This window comes from Megalobrama amblycephala, linkage group LG17, assembly GCF_018812025.1.
Source record: "Megalobrama amblycephala isolate DHTTF-2021 linkage group LG17, ASM1881202v1, whole genome shotgun sequence".
NCBI classification, from domain to species: domain Eukaryota; kingdom Metazoa; phylum Chordata; class Actinopteri; order Cypriniformes; family Xenocyprididae; genus Megalobrama; species Megalobrama amblycephala.
Window position 1 is genome coordinate 25492499 of NC_063060.1, and position 18205 is coordinate 25510703.

The 18205-nt window shown below is 38.8% G+C and overlaps 1 protein-coding gene across 2 annotated transcripts in view; it reads left to right on the forward strand.

Annotated features, from left to right (window-relative positions):
* gpr158b (G protein-coupled receptor 158b) overlaps window positions 1-18205 on the forward strand; it is a 61903-nt gene that overhangs the window by 37785 nt on the left and 5913 nt on the right. For both annotated transcript variants that reach the window (XM_048164244.1, XM_048164245.1), the window contains exons 6-8: window positions 5730-5839; window positions 6423-6661; window positions 12545-12683. In XM_048164244.1, the coding sequence (XP_048020201.1) occupies window positions 5730-5839; window positions 6423-6661; window positions 12545-12683 (488 nt within the window). The remainder of the gene's footprint in view (window positions 1-5729; window positions 5840-6422; window positions 6662-12544; window positions 12684-18205) is intronic.

Genomic DNA, 18205 nt, shown 5'->3' on the forward strand with positions numbered 1-18205 from the left:
TTGAACTCTCTGGCCTGAATATCAAGTGTCATGTCTGAAGGAAACCAGGCACTGCTCATCACCTGGCCAACACCGTCCCTACAGTGAAGCATGGTGGTGACAGCATCATGCTGTGGGGATGTTTTTCAGCGGCAGGAACTGGGAAACTAGTCAGGATTGAGGGAAGGATGAATGCAGCAATGTACAGAAACATCCTTGATAACCTGCTCGAGAGCACTCTGGACCTCAGATTAGGGCAAAGGTTCATCTTCTAACCGGACAATGACCCTTCCACACAGCCAAGATAACAAAGGAGTGGCTACGGGACAACTCTGTGAATGTCCGTGAGTGGTCCAACCAGAGCCCAGACTTGAACCCTATTGAACATCTCTGGAGAGATCTGAAAATGGCTGTGAACCGACGCATCCCCATCAAACCTGATGGAGCTTGAGAGGTCCTGTAAAGAAGAATGGGAGAAACTGCCCCAAAATAGGTGTGCCAAGCTTGTAGCATACTCAGAAAGACTTGAGGCTGTAATTGGTGCCAAAGGTGCTTCAACAAAGTATTGAGCAAAGGCTGTGAATACTTATGTACAGGTGTTTTTTTTTTTTTTTTTTTTTTTTTTTTTTTATAAATTTGCAAAGAAACACAACAAAATGTGGAAAAAGTGAAGCGCTCCGGATGCACTGTACTTTTCAAAATAGACCCAAACCATGCATGTATTCCAAATAGTTCAAGAATACAGAAATGCTAAGGGGTTAACATTTACTTCTCATGACCTGGAATTTTCTGTCAATTATGACACCATGCTTCCATGCCATAGACAGAATTTTCCTGCATACATGTTTTCACTGTTGCACGGTATGGTAGGGGCACTATTACGCATCCTCTGAAAGAGTACAGAATCTGCGGATCAAAATATAGGCATAAAAGAAGCAGAAACAATCGATAAAAGCATTGCTTACGCACATGTAAGCTAACGCGATCATCAGACATTAAACAGCATATAAATTAAAACCTAGTATTACTAATAGCTCAATATTACTGAATGAAATGTCAACCCAGGAAGAGGTAAAGGACTGTGAAAGCTTTGGAGGTGTTGATGGATGCAATCCAATCTACTCCATCTGTTTTGATCATCTACTGTAGAATCCGATCCAGACGTAATCTTTGACAAAAATACAATTTTCTCAGCTTTTTGTTCAAAATGTTGCTTTTTTACTGAAACTTACCCACATTCAAGTGTTGATAAATAAAGAATGCATGAAGCTAGAATAATGTTATTTGTCTATTTTTTAAAAAAAAAAAGCAGAGGCTCTGCTCTTTTTTTATATTTTGCATGTTCAGATATTCATACAACAAAATATTCTGTGAGCCATGAAATTTTTGTAAAAATGATCAAAAATGTCATACATCCCACTGCTTGGAAAAACAACAACATACATTTATTTAATATACTGGTTATGTTATACCAGGGTTGCACAGCAACTTTAGCTTTCTTTTTTGTCTGTTTCTTTGTTGCTAGTAAACTGAGTGCATTTGAATCATTGCTGCTTTTACAAGAAGATGGGCTTGATGAATGTAAAGCACGGTTGTTCATAGCCATATGTTGGAAACTAATGTGACACCTGCCACTAAAAATAGGCCTAGTATTTTGCTACACATCCACATGATGCCTCATCAAATTGGACATAATTTCTAGCATGCATCTGGTGAGGATCACCAGTGAAAATTTCTGTGCATCTCAAATGAGCCTAGTATAAAGCAGGCAAAACCAACAGAATTAATACAACAGATAACAAAGTTATCTTCCCTAATTTAACAAAGTTTTCTTCCCTAATTTGGTTGATGTTTTGGAGTAACTTCTTGTATGGACAATTCAGCATATGTGACTGCCTTACATTAAGCTTTTCACTATCCTATTGAGTGTAAAAGGCATACGCTCATTTATTTATTTGAGAGGAGAAGTGCTGCTAATTGAGTCTTCCTCATGGTTAGAAGCTGCACATGGCAGAGCTCTTTGATTACACTGAAGGGGCCGTTTTGCTGTTTGCACATTTAAGAGGGAGACTGTGGATTGGAAAGCTGTACTGGTGACTCTCCTAGGGGAGATAAGAACAGATGCATCTTTCCATCAGTCTGCACTGATATTTATTTAATTCTGCTGCTTTAAATAAGACAGGCGAGAACAAAAGGGACAACAGGCTTCATGGATAATGAAGAATTCAGGGAACACTTGGGCTCAGGAGGATAAAGACCAAGGATAAACGAAGACAGTCTGGAAAGCTTGTACTTATACTTCATTCACACACATTATAGCATGAATATATTTGTGCATTTAAGAGAGTTTTTGAAGATTTGAAGGATCTGTCACTGTGTTTCCTAATAATGGACTGCACAGCTTTTGTAGGGGGAAAACGCATACAAGGTTTTGATATTTTACAACTATATCTGGGTAAATCTAATTAAAAAACATTTCACTGTTCACTCGAAATATAAAAAATGATTTTGCATTAAGAGTTTGTTTTAAGGCCTGTATGCGTTGACATTATTGTGTCATTTCGACACATTTCCCCTTCTCAAGTTCTCACTATTGTTTTTCTTATTACTTAAAAACATCATAATGCTTGTAAAATATATTTCATTTTCTATAACCTGTTAACTGTCACCACCATTTTTAAACATAGATCAGTACTGAAATGGTTGTAATTCATGAATGTTTTAGAATACAGTCATAAGGTTGGTCTCTTTTAAAGAAGACGCTCAGCAAAAATTATTTCAGAATGTCCTGAACTCATTTTTTTTTTATTTCATACAAAAAACATATTTGTCACAGTTATGGACTCTTATTTTGATATTCTGTTTTGTTTGCTTTAGTTTTTGTTTCCCTGCTCTGTTTAGTTTTGATTTCCTGGGTTTCTGATTATGTCCATGTCTGTTTCTATATTTACAGATTATCGCCTAGTTCTCAGTATATTTATACTCCTGTTGTTAGGTTATGTCCTTTATCAGCTATCATGCTTAATTTATGTGTAGTTTGCTCCTGTGTGAGTGTTCTTCTGTGTTATTCTCCATGTTCATTCTTGTGTTAGATTTATGTTCTGTTTTGGCATGTTTCATTGTGTTTTGGTTCTGTCTTCCTTGTTTGAATGTTTCTCAGCTTGTTTGATTATCATTCTGTTCATCTGTTGTCTCATTAATTATCTCATTGCTACCTGTTTATTTATATTCCAAGTTTGGTTCTGTTCCTCTTCTTGTAAAAAAAACAAAACAAACAAACAAACAAAAAAAACTTAGACTTACCAGCAGTGTGTCTTCTTCTCCTTGAGAGAAGAACTTTAGTGAAGTATTTGGGGTGGGTGCTCCTGCACAGCAATTCCCTTCTCACCGTCTGCGAGGCAGAGGAGTAGGAGCCCGTCAGCCCTGAGTATACCACTGAGCCAGAGATAGCCACCCAGTCCATCCCAGAGCCAGGAGTGGACCTCTGCCGACCTGTAGTCTGCAGATCCAGTTCCTTCCCTCGAATCGACGCCTTCTCCACCGGTCATATCCGGTTGTTTGGATGCTCCGGTCCCGTCCAGAGACCTTCCTCCTCCAATGTTCCTGCCCGACTCCCTGGTTCCATCTCCTTTGAAGTCCTGTCACCTGGATCCGCCATCTCTGCTGGTGTCATCCCCGCCGCTAGCTCCATGAAATTATCTGGCTCCGCCTCTGCCTCAGGCTTCCTGATCCCCAGCTCGGCACAGTGTTATTGATTCCCCGGCTTCACCTCGGCCTGTCAGCCTGTCAGCTCTGCGCTCCCTCAGCTCCACTGCAGGCTCCTCAGGGCTCCCTCGTCCTTCCGGCTCCAACTCAGTCAGTCGTCGCTCTGCCTCTACCACTGACTTCTGGGTTTCTGGCTAAACCTCAATCCTCCACCTCTTCGACTCCACCAGGCTCCCCCTTCCCTCCAACTTCCTCATTGTCCTTACTCCCTCCGTTGTCGCCCCGGTCTGCTGAGCCCCCGTCTTCGCCTCGGTCCTGTGAGTCAGCAGCTCCACCTTTGGCTTCCGGGCCATGGATGTCAGCCTGGTCCGTCGACCTCTCAGCTCTGCCTGGGTCTCCATCTCTTTCGACTCTGCCTCCATCAGTCAGTCCCCAGGTTCTGCCCAGACCTTCAGCCAAAGCTCCACCCTGGCTCCTCCCTCTACTGGCTCCTCCTGGTCCGTGTCCGTCACCAGCTCCATGCAATCCTCCAAAGCCCCCTCCCTCCACAGTTGGAATACCAGTTATGGGAGGGTGGATGGACCTCATGGTTATGGACTTTTATTTTGATGTTCTGTTTTGTTTGCTTTAGTTCTTGTTTCCTTGCTCTGTTTAGTTTTGGTTTCTTGGGTTTCTGTTTATGTCCTTGTTTGTTCCCCAGCTGTGTCTCGACTAGTTCTCAATGTATGTATACTTCCTGTTTGGTTATGTCCTTTGTCAGTTATCATGTTTAATTTACATCTGTAGCTTGCTATTGATTCTCCTGAATATTCTCCTGTGTTATTCTCCATGTTCATTTAAAGGTAGGGTAGGTCATTTTCATAGAGGCTAGCCATAGCAAGCTAGCTTTGAAAGCATAAGATCACACCATCTCTTCAGAACATCTCCAAAGCCACGCCTCCTCCAAAAAACATGAATGCATACAACATGGAGCAAACAAAAAGCGTCACGAGATGAACATAAACTACCTCATGTCTCAAAGTACATAACATTACAACAATAATGAATGTAAACAACTTAAAGAAAGCTGACCTGTACCACCTAACTGCTGCAAATTCCTTTCGGCATTGATAGTGTTGCCATTGAAATGCATAAATTCCAGTCACGTACCTCTCTGAGTATAACGTCACGGATTTCCATCTCTTCCAAATTGCGGTAGTTATGGTGTGCCATCAACACAGCATAAGCTTGTTGTTTTGGTTCAGGAGAAACTGTAAAATTTGGCTGCTGTTTTGGTTGTGGTGCTCGTGACTGGCGTGTGTCTTAACCTTGCATAGCATGAAACATTCTGATGACGTATGATGTCTGCGCGAAAAGGCTGTGCAAAGGGTATGTAAAAACATAAGTTGACAGGAAGGTAGGACATCCTATCGTATCCCTCGGACTGAGGGATATGATTGGACGTACATTTTATGGTCCTGCGCTTTGATATAAATACATGTAGACTACTTAACTTAGTGATTGCTATCAGAATGTGAAGAGACTTACAACCAGCATAACAAAAAATATTTTAGAAGCAAATCACTTACCCTGCCTTTAAGACTTTGTTATTTCTCCGTTACAATATTTTACAATATAACTTGGACTCTAAAATTGCTAGAAAATCAAAGCCATGACTAACCAAGCTGTGTTCCAAATTTGATAAAAAGGTTTTAAAGACCCGTTTCCATAGTAACACAATTTCCAATTTTAAAACTGTTTTCACAGGATGAATTTTGAGTGTTTAAGATTTTGAATGATTTATGATGATTACTAAAATATGTGACTGGGGAAAAAGGCAATAAAAAGCATGCCAATTGTCTTGCTATGCAAAATATAATTTCTTATTACTTTCTTTTGATTTAAAATGTGAAATATAACAAAGATATAGTCTTGACAGGTTTCATAAGATTGAGCCAGCTACCTTTTTCTAAAGAGAATCAGAATATCTGATGTGAGAAATAAATGCAAAAAAATGCAGTGATTCATGAATTTCATAACGCCATGTTTTTATCTTTTCTCATCAGGTTATGATACAGTATTTTAATCCAAGTGTTTTCCGGTGTATTCTCCTGAGATGGGTCCGTTTGCTCGGCTTTGCCATCGTTTATGGAACAGTGATTCTCAAACTGTACAGGTAAAAATAATGCTGCCAATGTCACTATAAGAAACTAAATGATCAGAGATAGTAGTTTTATACAACAATTTAAATTAAATGTACATAGACATATTGTCTTTTTGAATTGAATATAAATGTAATAAATTAAGTAATTAACAGTCACATATGGTGAGTTAACCTTAGGTAACAGTTGACCGTTATTTCACTTCAGTTAAAATTACTAAAAACTTTTATACTAAAAACATTTATCCCTAGTGGTTGAACAGAAGAGGGAAAGGATCAGTAAACAATGAAGCTCCTGCTGAAAGCTTCATTATGTGTAATTCTGCATGAAAGTAATATATATATATATATTACTGTAAAAGTAGATTTTATCTGTCTGTAGATTTTCAATGTAAATTACAAAGTATTTAACAATATTTCACTGTATATGGTAAGATAACATCGCCATTGTAGTTACATACATTTTACACTTATTTGTAAAAATGAAAGAAACAGTAAATAATTAAGCTCTTGCTGAAATCTACATGAGCGTTGCTTTAATTTATGTTTGTATTTGTGTCTTTTATGTTTGTGTCTTGTCCTTCCTTCTGATACCAAGGGTTTTAAAAGTGTTCCTGTCACGCACTGCCCAGCGGATCCCGTACATGACCAGCTGGAGGGTTCTGCGTCTGCTCGCTGTGATTTTGTTGGTGGTTGTGTGGTTCCTAGTGGCCTGGACCTCAGCCGTATGCCAGAACCATGACACGCATCACGCCCTCATTGACATCGGTGTCACCCCAGAGGGCCTGCAGTTCAGCATGTGCCTACTGGACAGCTGGGACTACATGATGGCTGCTGGTCAGTTCTAATACTTATATTCATTCTACTTGAACCAGCATCAGAGAGCAAAATACATACTGCAGCCCAAAAAATTTGGGCTTATTTCCATTATGACCAACGCAATCTACCAAGAAGCGCAAATTAAAAATAATATAGCATGGCAAACAAAATGTTCGGATAACAGATAACTGTGTCCATGCCTTTTCATTGATAATTTTTCACTGCGTGTCTTTAGTAAATCTTGACAGTAGTTTTTTACACCAAAAGAGGGAACTTTTAGTATATATGGCCCTCACACACAATTAATCATTAAAATATTAAATGAGATGCAGATTTTAAAAACCAGTGGCAATGATTTAAACAAAGATCATATGATAGCTTCATAATAATATAAATAATAATATTATATATGAATAGAACATAAATAATGAAGTAGATGATGTAGAGGTCAGTATTCTTCTCTCATGTAGGGTATTTACTTTTGCGCCAACTACACGTCTGCCTTCTTCATTTGTGCTACCAACAGCCTCAGACAAGGGAAAATGAGACAAGAATGTAAAATTCTCATGGTTACAGATGCAACTTCGACAGAGGAGATGTGTGGCCACACAGCATTTAAGGCATGAGGGTGTGAGACGTGGCCAGTGATGCAGAGACAGTTCTCTTTGACAGCTTGAGTACCTTTAGCTTACAGCATGAAGCAGGGGAAACTGGAAACTGCCCTCAAAACTTGTGGAATCTTTTCATGCACACACACAAAGACATTCTCGCTTGTATCATTAATGTGGAAGATTTGAATGGAGAAGGACAAAGATACAGGATATATTTTCTGTACTTCTTTGTCCTTCTTGAAAATACAAAACAGTCTCAGTTCTCTCATTCCTTATTCATCCCCTTTTGTTAGGCAAAAACACTTTACATTTTGGATGAACTATTCCTTTAGCACAGGGTTATAATAGTTAACTAAAACTAAAAGCATAAAAACATTTTCGTTACTTGAAATAAAATTAACGTTAACTTAAATATAATAAGGGAGGGTAGCATAAGTGGGTAGAAGTACAAGTCCGGGCTGAGTCAGGAGGCCTTACTGCGTGGAGTTTGCATGTTCTTCCTGTATTGCTGTGGGCTTCCTTCGGGTGCTCCGGTTTCCTCTACAATCCAAAAACATGCAGTATAGGTGAATTGGAGACACTAAATTGCCCATAGGTATCAGTGAGAGTACACGTGTGTCTGTGTGTGAGCCCTGTGATTGACTGGACATCTGTCCAGGTTTTCCCCTGCCTGTGGCCCATGGCACTGGGATAGGCTCCAACAGCCCTGTAGCCCTGCAGAGGATAAAGCAATTTGTAGAATGGATGATGGATACATGTATAATAGATGTTAAAAAATGATTTTATTTCAGGTAGTTGCCAGAGAAAATATTTCTCATTTTCATTTATTTTAAAGCTGCAGTCCATAACTTTTTTTAGTTAAAAATTAATCAATTTTTGAGCAAGTACATAACCAGCCAGTGTTCAAAACTCTCCTTACCTTAGCCCGATTCACAACGGTAAGCTTGTAATAATGTTTTCTAATTTAGGTGATACCTGTGGGTTTTCATGGGAAATTCGAGCATGCAGCCGTTCGTCTTTGTGTCATTACGTCACGTTTGTTTATGTAAAGTCCCAGTTAGTAGGCTATATGGCATGTGGAGGCGGCAGATCATTTATAGCCTTTTCTCACAGCAGCTGGAATAATTAAACATCATTTTGATGGCGGACTGTAATCCACAAAGGTCCAAATGACAATCATTAGTGACAACTGGAGATTCACCCGTAGTCAAAAGCAAAAGACTGCGAACTACAGAAATTGAGTGGCTACAGAAATTGAAATCTACATGTAATGCTAATACACACTGAATACACATAGTCACGCAATTCTGATGTTGTTAACATTAACTATCTGAGAACAAAGTATAACAATAATAATAATTTGCATGGTTTGACATGATCTGAGCTAAATGATCGTTAGATTTAATCACCATTGGTAGCGCGGTTTATTGTAATGCTTTTTCTCTCAGTTAGTCAGAACAAAAGTGGCAGACATGTTACATACTTGTTCAGATGACATTTTCCAGTGAAAATTCTTATTTTGGTCAAAATTCCAAGACATAGAATCTGTGATTCCGACGTACAGTATCCACACCGATGTGGTGACTGACAGCAAACATTAGATTCATCTGTGCTGAGGAGCTGTGCCGATACACAACCCATGTAAAGATGATAATTCAGCAAATAACTGCAATTGCAGGTTTCAAACAGAGATGGCAACAAAGAAGCAAAAATGATGGACTGCAGCTTTAACTTGATGTACTAAATAATAATAAATAAAATGTCTTATGTTGTATATGCAACCCGGTTCCCTGAAAAGAGGAATGAGATGCTGCAACTGGTATTGACGCTATGGGGAATGCCATCATCCTGCACGGTGTCTGAGGCACATATAAACAAAAGCCAATAATCATTGTCTGACAGAAGTCCATGATGTCACACTCAGAGCACATGTGATTATAAAAGGATGCCTGAGTTACAGGTGATCAACTATTTTGTCTGAGTTAGACACCCAGGCAGGCCCCAAGGTGTAGAGATTCAGCGTCTCATTCCCCTTCTCAGAGAACCGGGTTGCATACGCAACCTAAAATGTTTCCTTTCAAAATGGAACTTTGATGCTATGTTTGGCATTGACGCTATGGGGAACCAATAACCACTATGCCATGCTGAGGGAATGCCTGCCTCACTAGGCTGTGAATATGCACAAACATAGTGGGCATAGCATAAATGGACTCTATGGGCTACCGAGCCGGAGTCAGAAGCGTTTCAACCCCATGGGTGCATCCCATGTGACTCATATTACGCTACTTCATAAGCTAGGAAAGGAAAGGTCCCCTAGCTTCTACGCTCTACAACAAGGGAAATGCTCTATGCTCTACAGCAAGGGAAATTACGCCTTCCTCCCTCCCTTGTGGGACAGGTCTCCACCCTATGGCCCTAGAGCAGAGCTCTAAGGGGAAAATACCTAATATAGCCTCAGCTATGCCAGGCATATCTCACCAGTATTTGGCAAGGATCTTAAGGAGCAGCCTTTCAGCAGGGAAGCTTCTACTCCATTTTAATGACCCTAGAGTGATTAGGGGAGAATAGCTCATACCCTGACTTGAGTAAAGGCACTTCTCCAGGACTAACTATAAATTATAGAATGCTACAATGATAAGGAGGGATGGCATCAGCTTTCCACCTCTACTTATCAGTTTGTAATACTGATCACTATACTGATCACTATTCCTATAGAAGCACCCCACCAAATGAGATCAAATATCCCTTCTTCCAGACCAATAACAGTTGGGGAGGGAGGTAAACAAAACAGAGGGATTCTTGTGAATTGCCCATTATAGTTCCGTTCACCCTGCTGCACCCTAAGGGGTACTTGAGCAGCCTACCAAAGGGAGCATGCAGGGTGCGAAAGACCTCAGTAATTAGCACCTCCCTTCGGTATTGCCACTAATCCAAGGGGGAACATACATCCTTACCCTTTACTCAGGAAAGGGAGGCAAACGAGAGTAGAACATAATGCATTTTGCCCAATAATTCTCGTCACCCATGCTCTGAAGCCACAGAGGAGCCTAGGCTCTACTTAAAGACCCCAATGTTTCTGGGGGAGGGCAGCCCATACCCTGCCTTTAGTCAAGCCACTCTACTTAAGACCCACTATAGCTAGTGCTTCGTCTTTTTCTTTAGCACTAAAACATAGTATGTGACAGATAATAAGGAGGGACACTCCACAAGCGAAATTCCTCTACTTATTAGCATTGTCAAACCAGGGCTATAGCAGAGCACTCATCAAAGCACCCATCCAAAGGGGAGCATACTGTGCATCTGTACTTCAAAACCCAAAAGTAGTTTGGGAGGGAGATAAATGAAGTAGAGGGAACCACCCTCCGGCAGCACTCCAGAGAGGAAATTGGGTGGAATTCATGGTGTGCAGGGCCCCACATTCACTGTCTCCATAACCTGGTTAACGGTTGAATTTATATTGATGGATACAGTCAAGTCCCACTCTATAGTTTTTCGCTTGCTCGGCAGAATACTATTAAAGGGTTAGTTCACCCAAAAATGAAATTTCTGTCATTAAGTACTCACCCTCATGTAAGGTAGTAAAGACATTGTTAAAATAGTCAATGTGACTGCAGTGGTTTAACCTTAATGTTACGAAGCGATGAGAATCCATTTTGTGTGCAAAAACAAAACAAAAATAATGACTTTATTCAACAACTTCCTCTCTACCCTGTCATTCTCCTATGCAGTTTATGTTGAAGACACATTGCAGCGCTTCCGTGTTCTACGTCAGAACACCAACTCTGTATTGGCCAGCTCCTGCATCAGCATCACTTGCATGCATCGTGGTGTTCACGTGAACAGCGTCGGCCAATACTGAGCTGGCATTCGGACGTAAACATGGAAGCATTACACTGTGTCAATATATAGTTGGACTCGTCTCTGCCCGTTTTGTACTAGGACTTGACCCGGACTAAAGGAACTAAAACTGAAATAAAAATGTATCAAAACTAAATATAGACCAAAAAAAAGTGGAAAAAAACCCCCCACTACAAATGTATCAAAGCTTAAATTAAAATGAAAACAGAAAATATAAAAAAAACCCTCAAAATATTAATAAACCTATAATATAGGTTATACTACAATTACACAATTATACTAAAATAAAACTGTTGTAAAGCGGTATCACCGTTTTATTTATTATTGGACTTTTAAAAAAGTAAATTGGCAATTTTACAAAAGACAAATTGTCTTGAACAATGGTGATTGTCATTCAAGTGATCAGATTATGAATGAGTGTTTGCAAAATCTAGTTTATTTTATAATAAAAAAAGTAGTCTGTCAAAAAAACACTTTTTTTTTTTTTTTTTTACAAAGAACCGCCGCCTCCAGAGATATGAGAGTAGTATTTCAAAACAAAATGAGATGAGAAAGGAATAAGAAATTTAGTGATTCAGATTCCAATTCCATTTAGTGATTCTGGTTCCCATAGCGATTGCATTAATAATTATTTTAGTACTTTTGATGACGTGATTCAGTGGGTAAGTCAAGAACGACTCTGGCAGAGTCAGTGAGTCATTTGATTGATTCATATTGATAGCTCATGAGTTTAACCCCAATGGCTGCATCTAAAATCACATACTCTCTGTGAATTTACTTCAGTTTTCACTGTTTTTTGCTTACTAAATAGTAAGGAATTATGCTTATTTGGATGCAGCTAATTTGTGAGTCTTTTTGAACAATCCATTAAAATGAATGTTTTAAGATTCATGTTGGCATGCAACCATTGAGTTCTGTTGTCTATTTATAGTCATTCTCTTTGATTATATTCACATCAACCTGCAAAAACAAATCAGCTAACCAAATATTATGCTGTAGATTCAGAAGTGATGCAGGAAACACTGTCATAGTATTTTTGTATGGTCTTCAGTCCACGTAGGTGGAAGAATCCAAACGTTCAAGAATGGAGATAAATGTCATAAAAAGTATTTTAAAAAATGATTTTGAATAAGAAAGGGTTCTGGATTCCTAACCCTACTTGCTTACTTAAAATGTGAAAAAATAAGATCAACTTCATTCAAATACTAAAATATATTTAATTTTTTAAGTTCAAGGTTGTTGTTGTCTCAAACGTCGCCTTCAAGATGTTCATGCACCATCGACTTTGAGTGATGCAGCAAAAGAGAGAGGGAGGGGAAAACAGCCTTTTAGGCCGTGTGAAATCACATCTTTTCAGCTGGCATTCCCAGACTTGACACACTAAATAATTAGTGATGGCACTGTGCTGTGTCTCCTTGTGTTCCTGTTCTAGCGGAGTTCCTCTTCCTGCTGTGGGGCGTCTATTTGTGCTATGCTGTAAGGACCGTGCCCTCCGCTTTCCACGAGCCTCGCTACTTGGCAGTCGCCATTTATAATGAACTTCTCATCTCTGCAATATTTCACATCATTAGGTGAGCAATGTGTATTAGTTATGAGTAGCAACAGCAGCAGCATGATTAAGATGACATGCTTTCCATGTTTATTCATGAGGTGGGCTGCTTTATGAGCGGAATGCAACATCATACTTGGGGAATAACATGAGAGCTGAAATGCAAATGAAAAACAAACTGGTTCATCATGTGCAAGGAGTTCGTCGTAGTGCAAGATACCTTATAAATCGAATAAACCAATGAGCGCTGCATTGAACGCAACCTTGGGTGGCACTCAACCCACAAATGGAATGGTAAAAATGATGGTAATTTTCGTCTATGGGTCGTTAGATCTAGCAATCTGCTCACTTTAAATCAGACACAGAGATAGTTAATTAAGATTACATTTATTTGAATGAATCAGAGAGAGAACGATTGTGTGAATTACCTTCGTCTATGCAGCGTTTCTCTATTAATAGCGAAGCTGTGTGTTGAATTACTGGAAAACGATGCTTCCACCTGGTTGCTGAGAAATATAATATAGCGTTATATAGTGTTATAGCTGCGCAGTCTCTGATCTCTGTGTGCGAGTGACTGTCTGTATGTGTGTGCATCAATAAAGCCATACAGTTAATGAAGTGAATGACGTCATAGCTTTATGGATGCGGGCCTCAATCCACCTGGGCCCACATGCATATGCATACCCAGATGCTACGACACTGGCTAGCCCCAATGTTATGCCCATTTCATGATAAAAAAAAAATTCTCCAAGAAGATAGCTGGTAAAAACAGCTAAAAATGGTTAAATCAAACATTTCCCTTGTATGGTCTCAGTTAGAATTCAGTTAGCAAATTTGGACTGGAAACAGTGTGACAGGTTGAGTTGTGATGTTGCCTTACATTCGATGCAAAATTATATAGTGTGAGTGAAATTCTAGGTTTTGAATGTAGAGATAATTATGCATGCAACTAAGGGCTTGCATATTATGCTTAACAACTTAAGGCTGGAATACACTACACAACTTTTAAAATCTGAACAGAACTAGGCATCATACACTTGCTGACTTTGTAACTGGTTACAAAGAAAAACTGGGCATCACACTAAACAACTGAGGATCAATGATTTTTCAAGACATTCCGAACACAACAAACACGCAGAAAGGTGCTTCGTTGCTAGGAGACACATGAAAAATGAAAACAATATGTGTACTAAATGTATTCTAAATATGTGCTCAAAATATCAAACATGTTTGAAATCCTCAGACTGGATGAAATCTTAGTCTGAAGATAAAAAAAAGTCTGTGTCCATCATACACTATGTGATTTTCTGTAAAATCTGTCAACTCCAACTGCCCAAAATCTACAGACTTTCAGCAACTAGCGTCGACAAATCCAGAATGAAAATTTGGGCAGAAGTCCTGTAGTGTATTCCAGTCATTAACCTAGTGTTAACTAGTTAAGAACAGCTCTTTTGACTGTTTAGAACAAGACATCAGGATAAAAAACTTATTTTTGATCAGGCATTGAGCAAGCAGGATAGGATTTTGCAAGAGGATAGGATACACAACAACAAAACAATCTAAGAGCAGAGGCTAATTGCTAAAGCTAATCAGCCTTAAAATCCAATAAACAACTGTATTTCAAACATATAATCACAAGCTAAAAGATATTAGAATTTAATGAAAAAGTATCACTTTGTCCTTTCCTTCCTTAGTTGTTTCAGTAAAGCATTAGTGATTCTCTACAGCATGTCATCGCATTCCCTCAAGAGTGTCTACAGTATATGTCAGTTACTACACCCACAAGAAACAGACTTCTTTAGAGAATGACAGTATAATACCCACATCTTATGAAACTCCAACCCACCTCCACTTATATTTACCACAGCAGTCTTAAGAAAGCTTCTTAAAGGAATGTGTATTCAAAACACTGAACACAAGGTCTATTGACATTATTTGTGACATAATGTAATGATTATTACTATCAGTAATTTAAGATCTTCTCAGTATTTAGTAGTGCACTTAGAATAAAAGTAAACCAGATCAACCAGAGGGTTTAAAAGCAGTAATGTGAAGCTTGTACTTTTGTTTAAGTACTGAAAGTACTAAAGTACTATTAAAGTATATTAATAATTCAGTAAATACCTGTTCATTACTTGAGCTGTGAAGTTATCTAAAGCTGTAATAGAGTTTTCTCCATGTAAACAGTGTTTTATGGATTGCTACCCCTTGTGAATAGTCATGTGCTTAATTGTATTTAATGTGCACTTGGAGTGTACTTCAAAGTATATTTTAAAAAACTGCACTTGCAGATAATATATTATTGAAATAAAAGTCCACTTAAGTGTACTTAATGAAGTAGACTTTCATGACCGTTTCTTAACACACTTAAGTACACTTAAAGGATTAGTCCACTTTTAAATACACTTTTCCTGATAAATTTACTCACCCCCATGTCATCCAAGATATCCATGTCTTTCTTTCGTCAGTCGAAAAGAAATTAATGTTTTTGAGGAAAACATTCCAGGATTATTCTCCTTATAGTGGATTTCAATGGCTACCAACAGATTGAAGGTCCAAATGTCAGTTTCAGATCAGCTTCAAGGCTTTAAACGATACCAGATGAGTAATAAGGGTCTTATCTAGCGAATCGATCGGTCATTTTCGAAAACAATACAACCGTTTATGCTTTATAAACAAAATATCGCCTTGAGCGTACTTTCTGCTTCCGCATTCTTCATAACACTTACGCTGAATGTCCTACGCCTTCCCTATTAAACTTACGGTAAAAAACGAAACTGGCGCCGCGTTCGTTCCGTAAGTAGAATAGGGAAGGCGTAGGACATTCAGCGTATGAAGAATGCGGATGCGGAAAGTACGTTCAAGGCGATATTTTGATTATAAAGCATAAACGGTTGTATTGTTTTCGAAAATGACCGATCGTTTCGCTAGATAAGACCCTTATTACTCATCTGGTATCGTTTAAAGCCTTGAAGCTGCACTGAAACTGTAATTTTGACCTTCAATCTGTTGGTAGCCATTGAAATCCACTGTAAGGAGAAAAATCCTGGAATGTTTTCCTCAAAAACCTTAATTTCTTTTCGACTGACGAAAGAAAGACATGGATATCTTGGATGACATGGGGGTGAGTAAATTTATCAGGAAAAGTGTATTTATAAGTGGACTAATCCTTTAAAGAGCCTTTTGTAATAATGTCAAATTAAGTGTTAGCCTACTTTAAAGTACACTTATTTTGATGTGTCGACTTAGCCTGGTAATACCAGACTCTGCTACTTCACTTTGCTTCGTAGACAGAGTCTGGAATGGCATAATAGAGAAGTGTTTTCTCTCTCGCTAGGGGAGGCTTGTCTGAAGTTTAAAATCATTGGTTACCCGTAAGCCAATCAGATACGTTTAGTTATGACGTATGTTATCCGCCTGTACAGCCGCATCGAAGCACAGACATCATGCATCGAACTCAAATCTATGATTGAACTTCCACTGTAAACCTGTTGTAAACACATGATGATGTGAGCGAAATACCGGAGTGAACATGGCTGTAAACGACTTTTGCAGATTATGCGAAGTTAATGCATCCCGAAGTTTGCATCCCGTGTCTCGTTTCCCATTTCCGCGGTCGTTTCGCTTTTCGATTTCTCTAACCTACAATGTAAAACTCGGCGCTCAGCATCTACGTCACGGCTCTCAGCCCGCCCTCTGTTCGTTGATTGGCCCGGCTGTTTCCAGACCGGTGGCAAACACAAAGCTCTGACGCTGTATCAGACTGAGTACAGAAGCGAAATGAAATTGAGCGGAAGTAGGAAGTCTGACGTAGTCAGGCTAGTGTCGACTAACATAGTAAAGCGCAAGTGAGGTACTTGTTATATTACATTAAAGTATATTTTAGTTTACCATACACTCTAAAAAATGCTGGTTAAATATGGACAAACTCAGGGATTGGCTTGTTTTCACCCAGCATTTTTTAGAGTGTACTTGCTCATAAAAGTAAATTATGAAAAAAGTAATTATGAAATTACATATAAAGATGTATTTATGTCATAAGTGGATCAAAAAAGCACTCTCAAGTTCAGCGAATTGCATTTAATACAATTTTAAACTATAAAACATTTTTATTTGGTTGCACAATGGACGTCACATTAGTTTCTGGTATGCTAAAGTTACCAGGTTTATTAGTGGCTCTATGTAGACATATGTCTTCAGTTTTTCTGCAACCGTCATTTAGTGTGACACTGAACTGCAAATTTGAAAGGATTTGTTTAACATGAATTGTAGGAGTTTTGTGTAACCATGCCCCCTAAAAATGACTGAAAGTTGTCTGGGCTCCAATTAGAATGTAAAACTTGGGTCACATCAGCAGAACTTTGCACTAAACTTGTAAAAAGAAGGTGAAGACAGCTGGCCTCAGCTCAACGACAAGCACTGTGAACACGGCACTGATAAGCCACTTGAGAGAAGGTTCATAAAATATGTCTGCTGCAGACAGCTCGTGCATAAAACTACTAAGGCTTAAAATAAACCCAATTCACCCTGTTCCTGTCTCACTCTCAGACTGTCATCTGTCTGCTCTGTTGCTTCTTAATTTTTACTCTTTGAGCACAGAATTCTTTTAATTTATTTCTCCAACAAAGTATAAAGTTAAGCCATCAATCTGGAAAGTGGAAGGTTCGGAAATATTTCAAATGCTAAACAGAATTTGTGATAAATTGCCTTCCCTTGAGCTGTAGTCCTCAACTAGTAGGTCACAACTCAAAAATAGGTCACATGCTGTGTTCAAGCGATGTCAGACTGAATGTATATGGGTTGAGTGCCTATAAACACCATCATGAAGTCATAATTACCAATGCCTTAATCTTTAATGTGCCCTTCAAGTCGAGTTGGAATTATTGTAATGACGATATCCAAACACATGAATGAATGAGTTAAGTCTTATTTGGGAATGGGAAACTTTACAGCAAGTTCTGCTCATTTAACTGATTTATGAGGAAACAGACTTGTACGACCAATTGCATTTCCCATTATTCTCTGTGACAGCATGATAATGATACACAGGTAAAGAATCAATTACTCACCTAATGTGCATTCTTTGCTCTTCATTTTGTTAGCTTACTGATAAAATGCTTCCTGCCTTAGTTAAGAAGTTAAAAAGAAAGAAGGGAATTGATGTGTAATTTGAAAGCACAACAGTGGTAATGGCAATATGTTTATATGCTAATTGACTGTGCACTTCTCATACTCAGAATCTTAATAACATATTTGGCTCAGTGTTTGTTGTTTGATGCATTAGTTTGTTAAAATTTTAAAAAATCTAGAGCAAAAAGAGTCAGAACCTTTGGCCTAGAGTATACTTGCAAAGTGAAACTACACTGGAGTTATTCATGATGGAGGTCTCATAGTGCCTAGCCGTTTTAGCAGAATATGTTTCTCCACGCTCTCATTCTTTGCCGATGTCTGCAACCCCTGCTGGTTCTGGCAGATAAGCTCTGTTTGTCTGAAAAGTGGTGATGCCCCGTTTTGATGCTTTGCCAAAGCAGCCCTTGAAAGGCG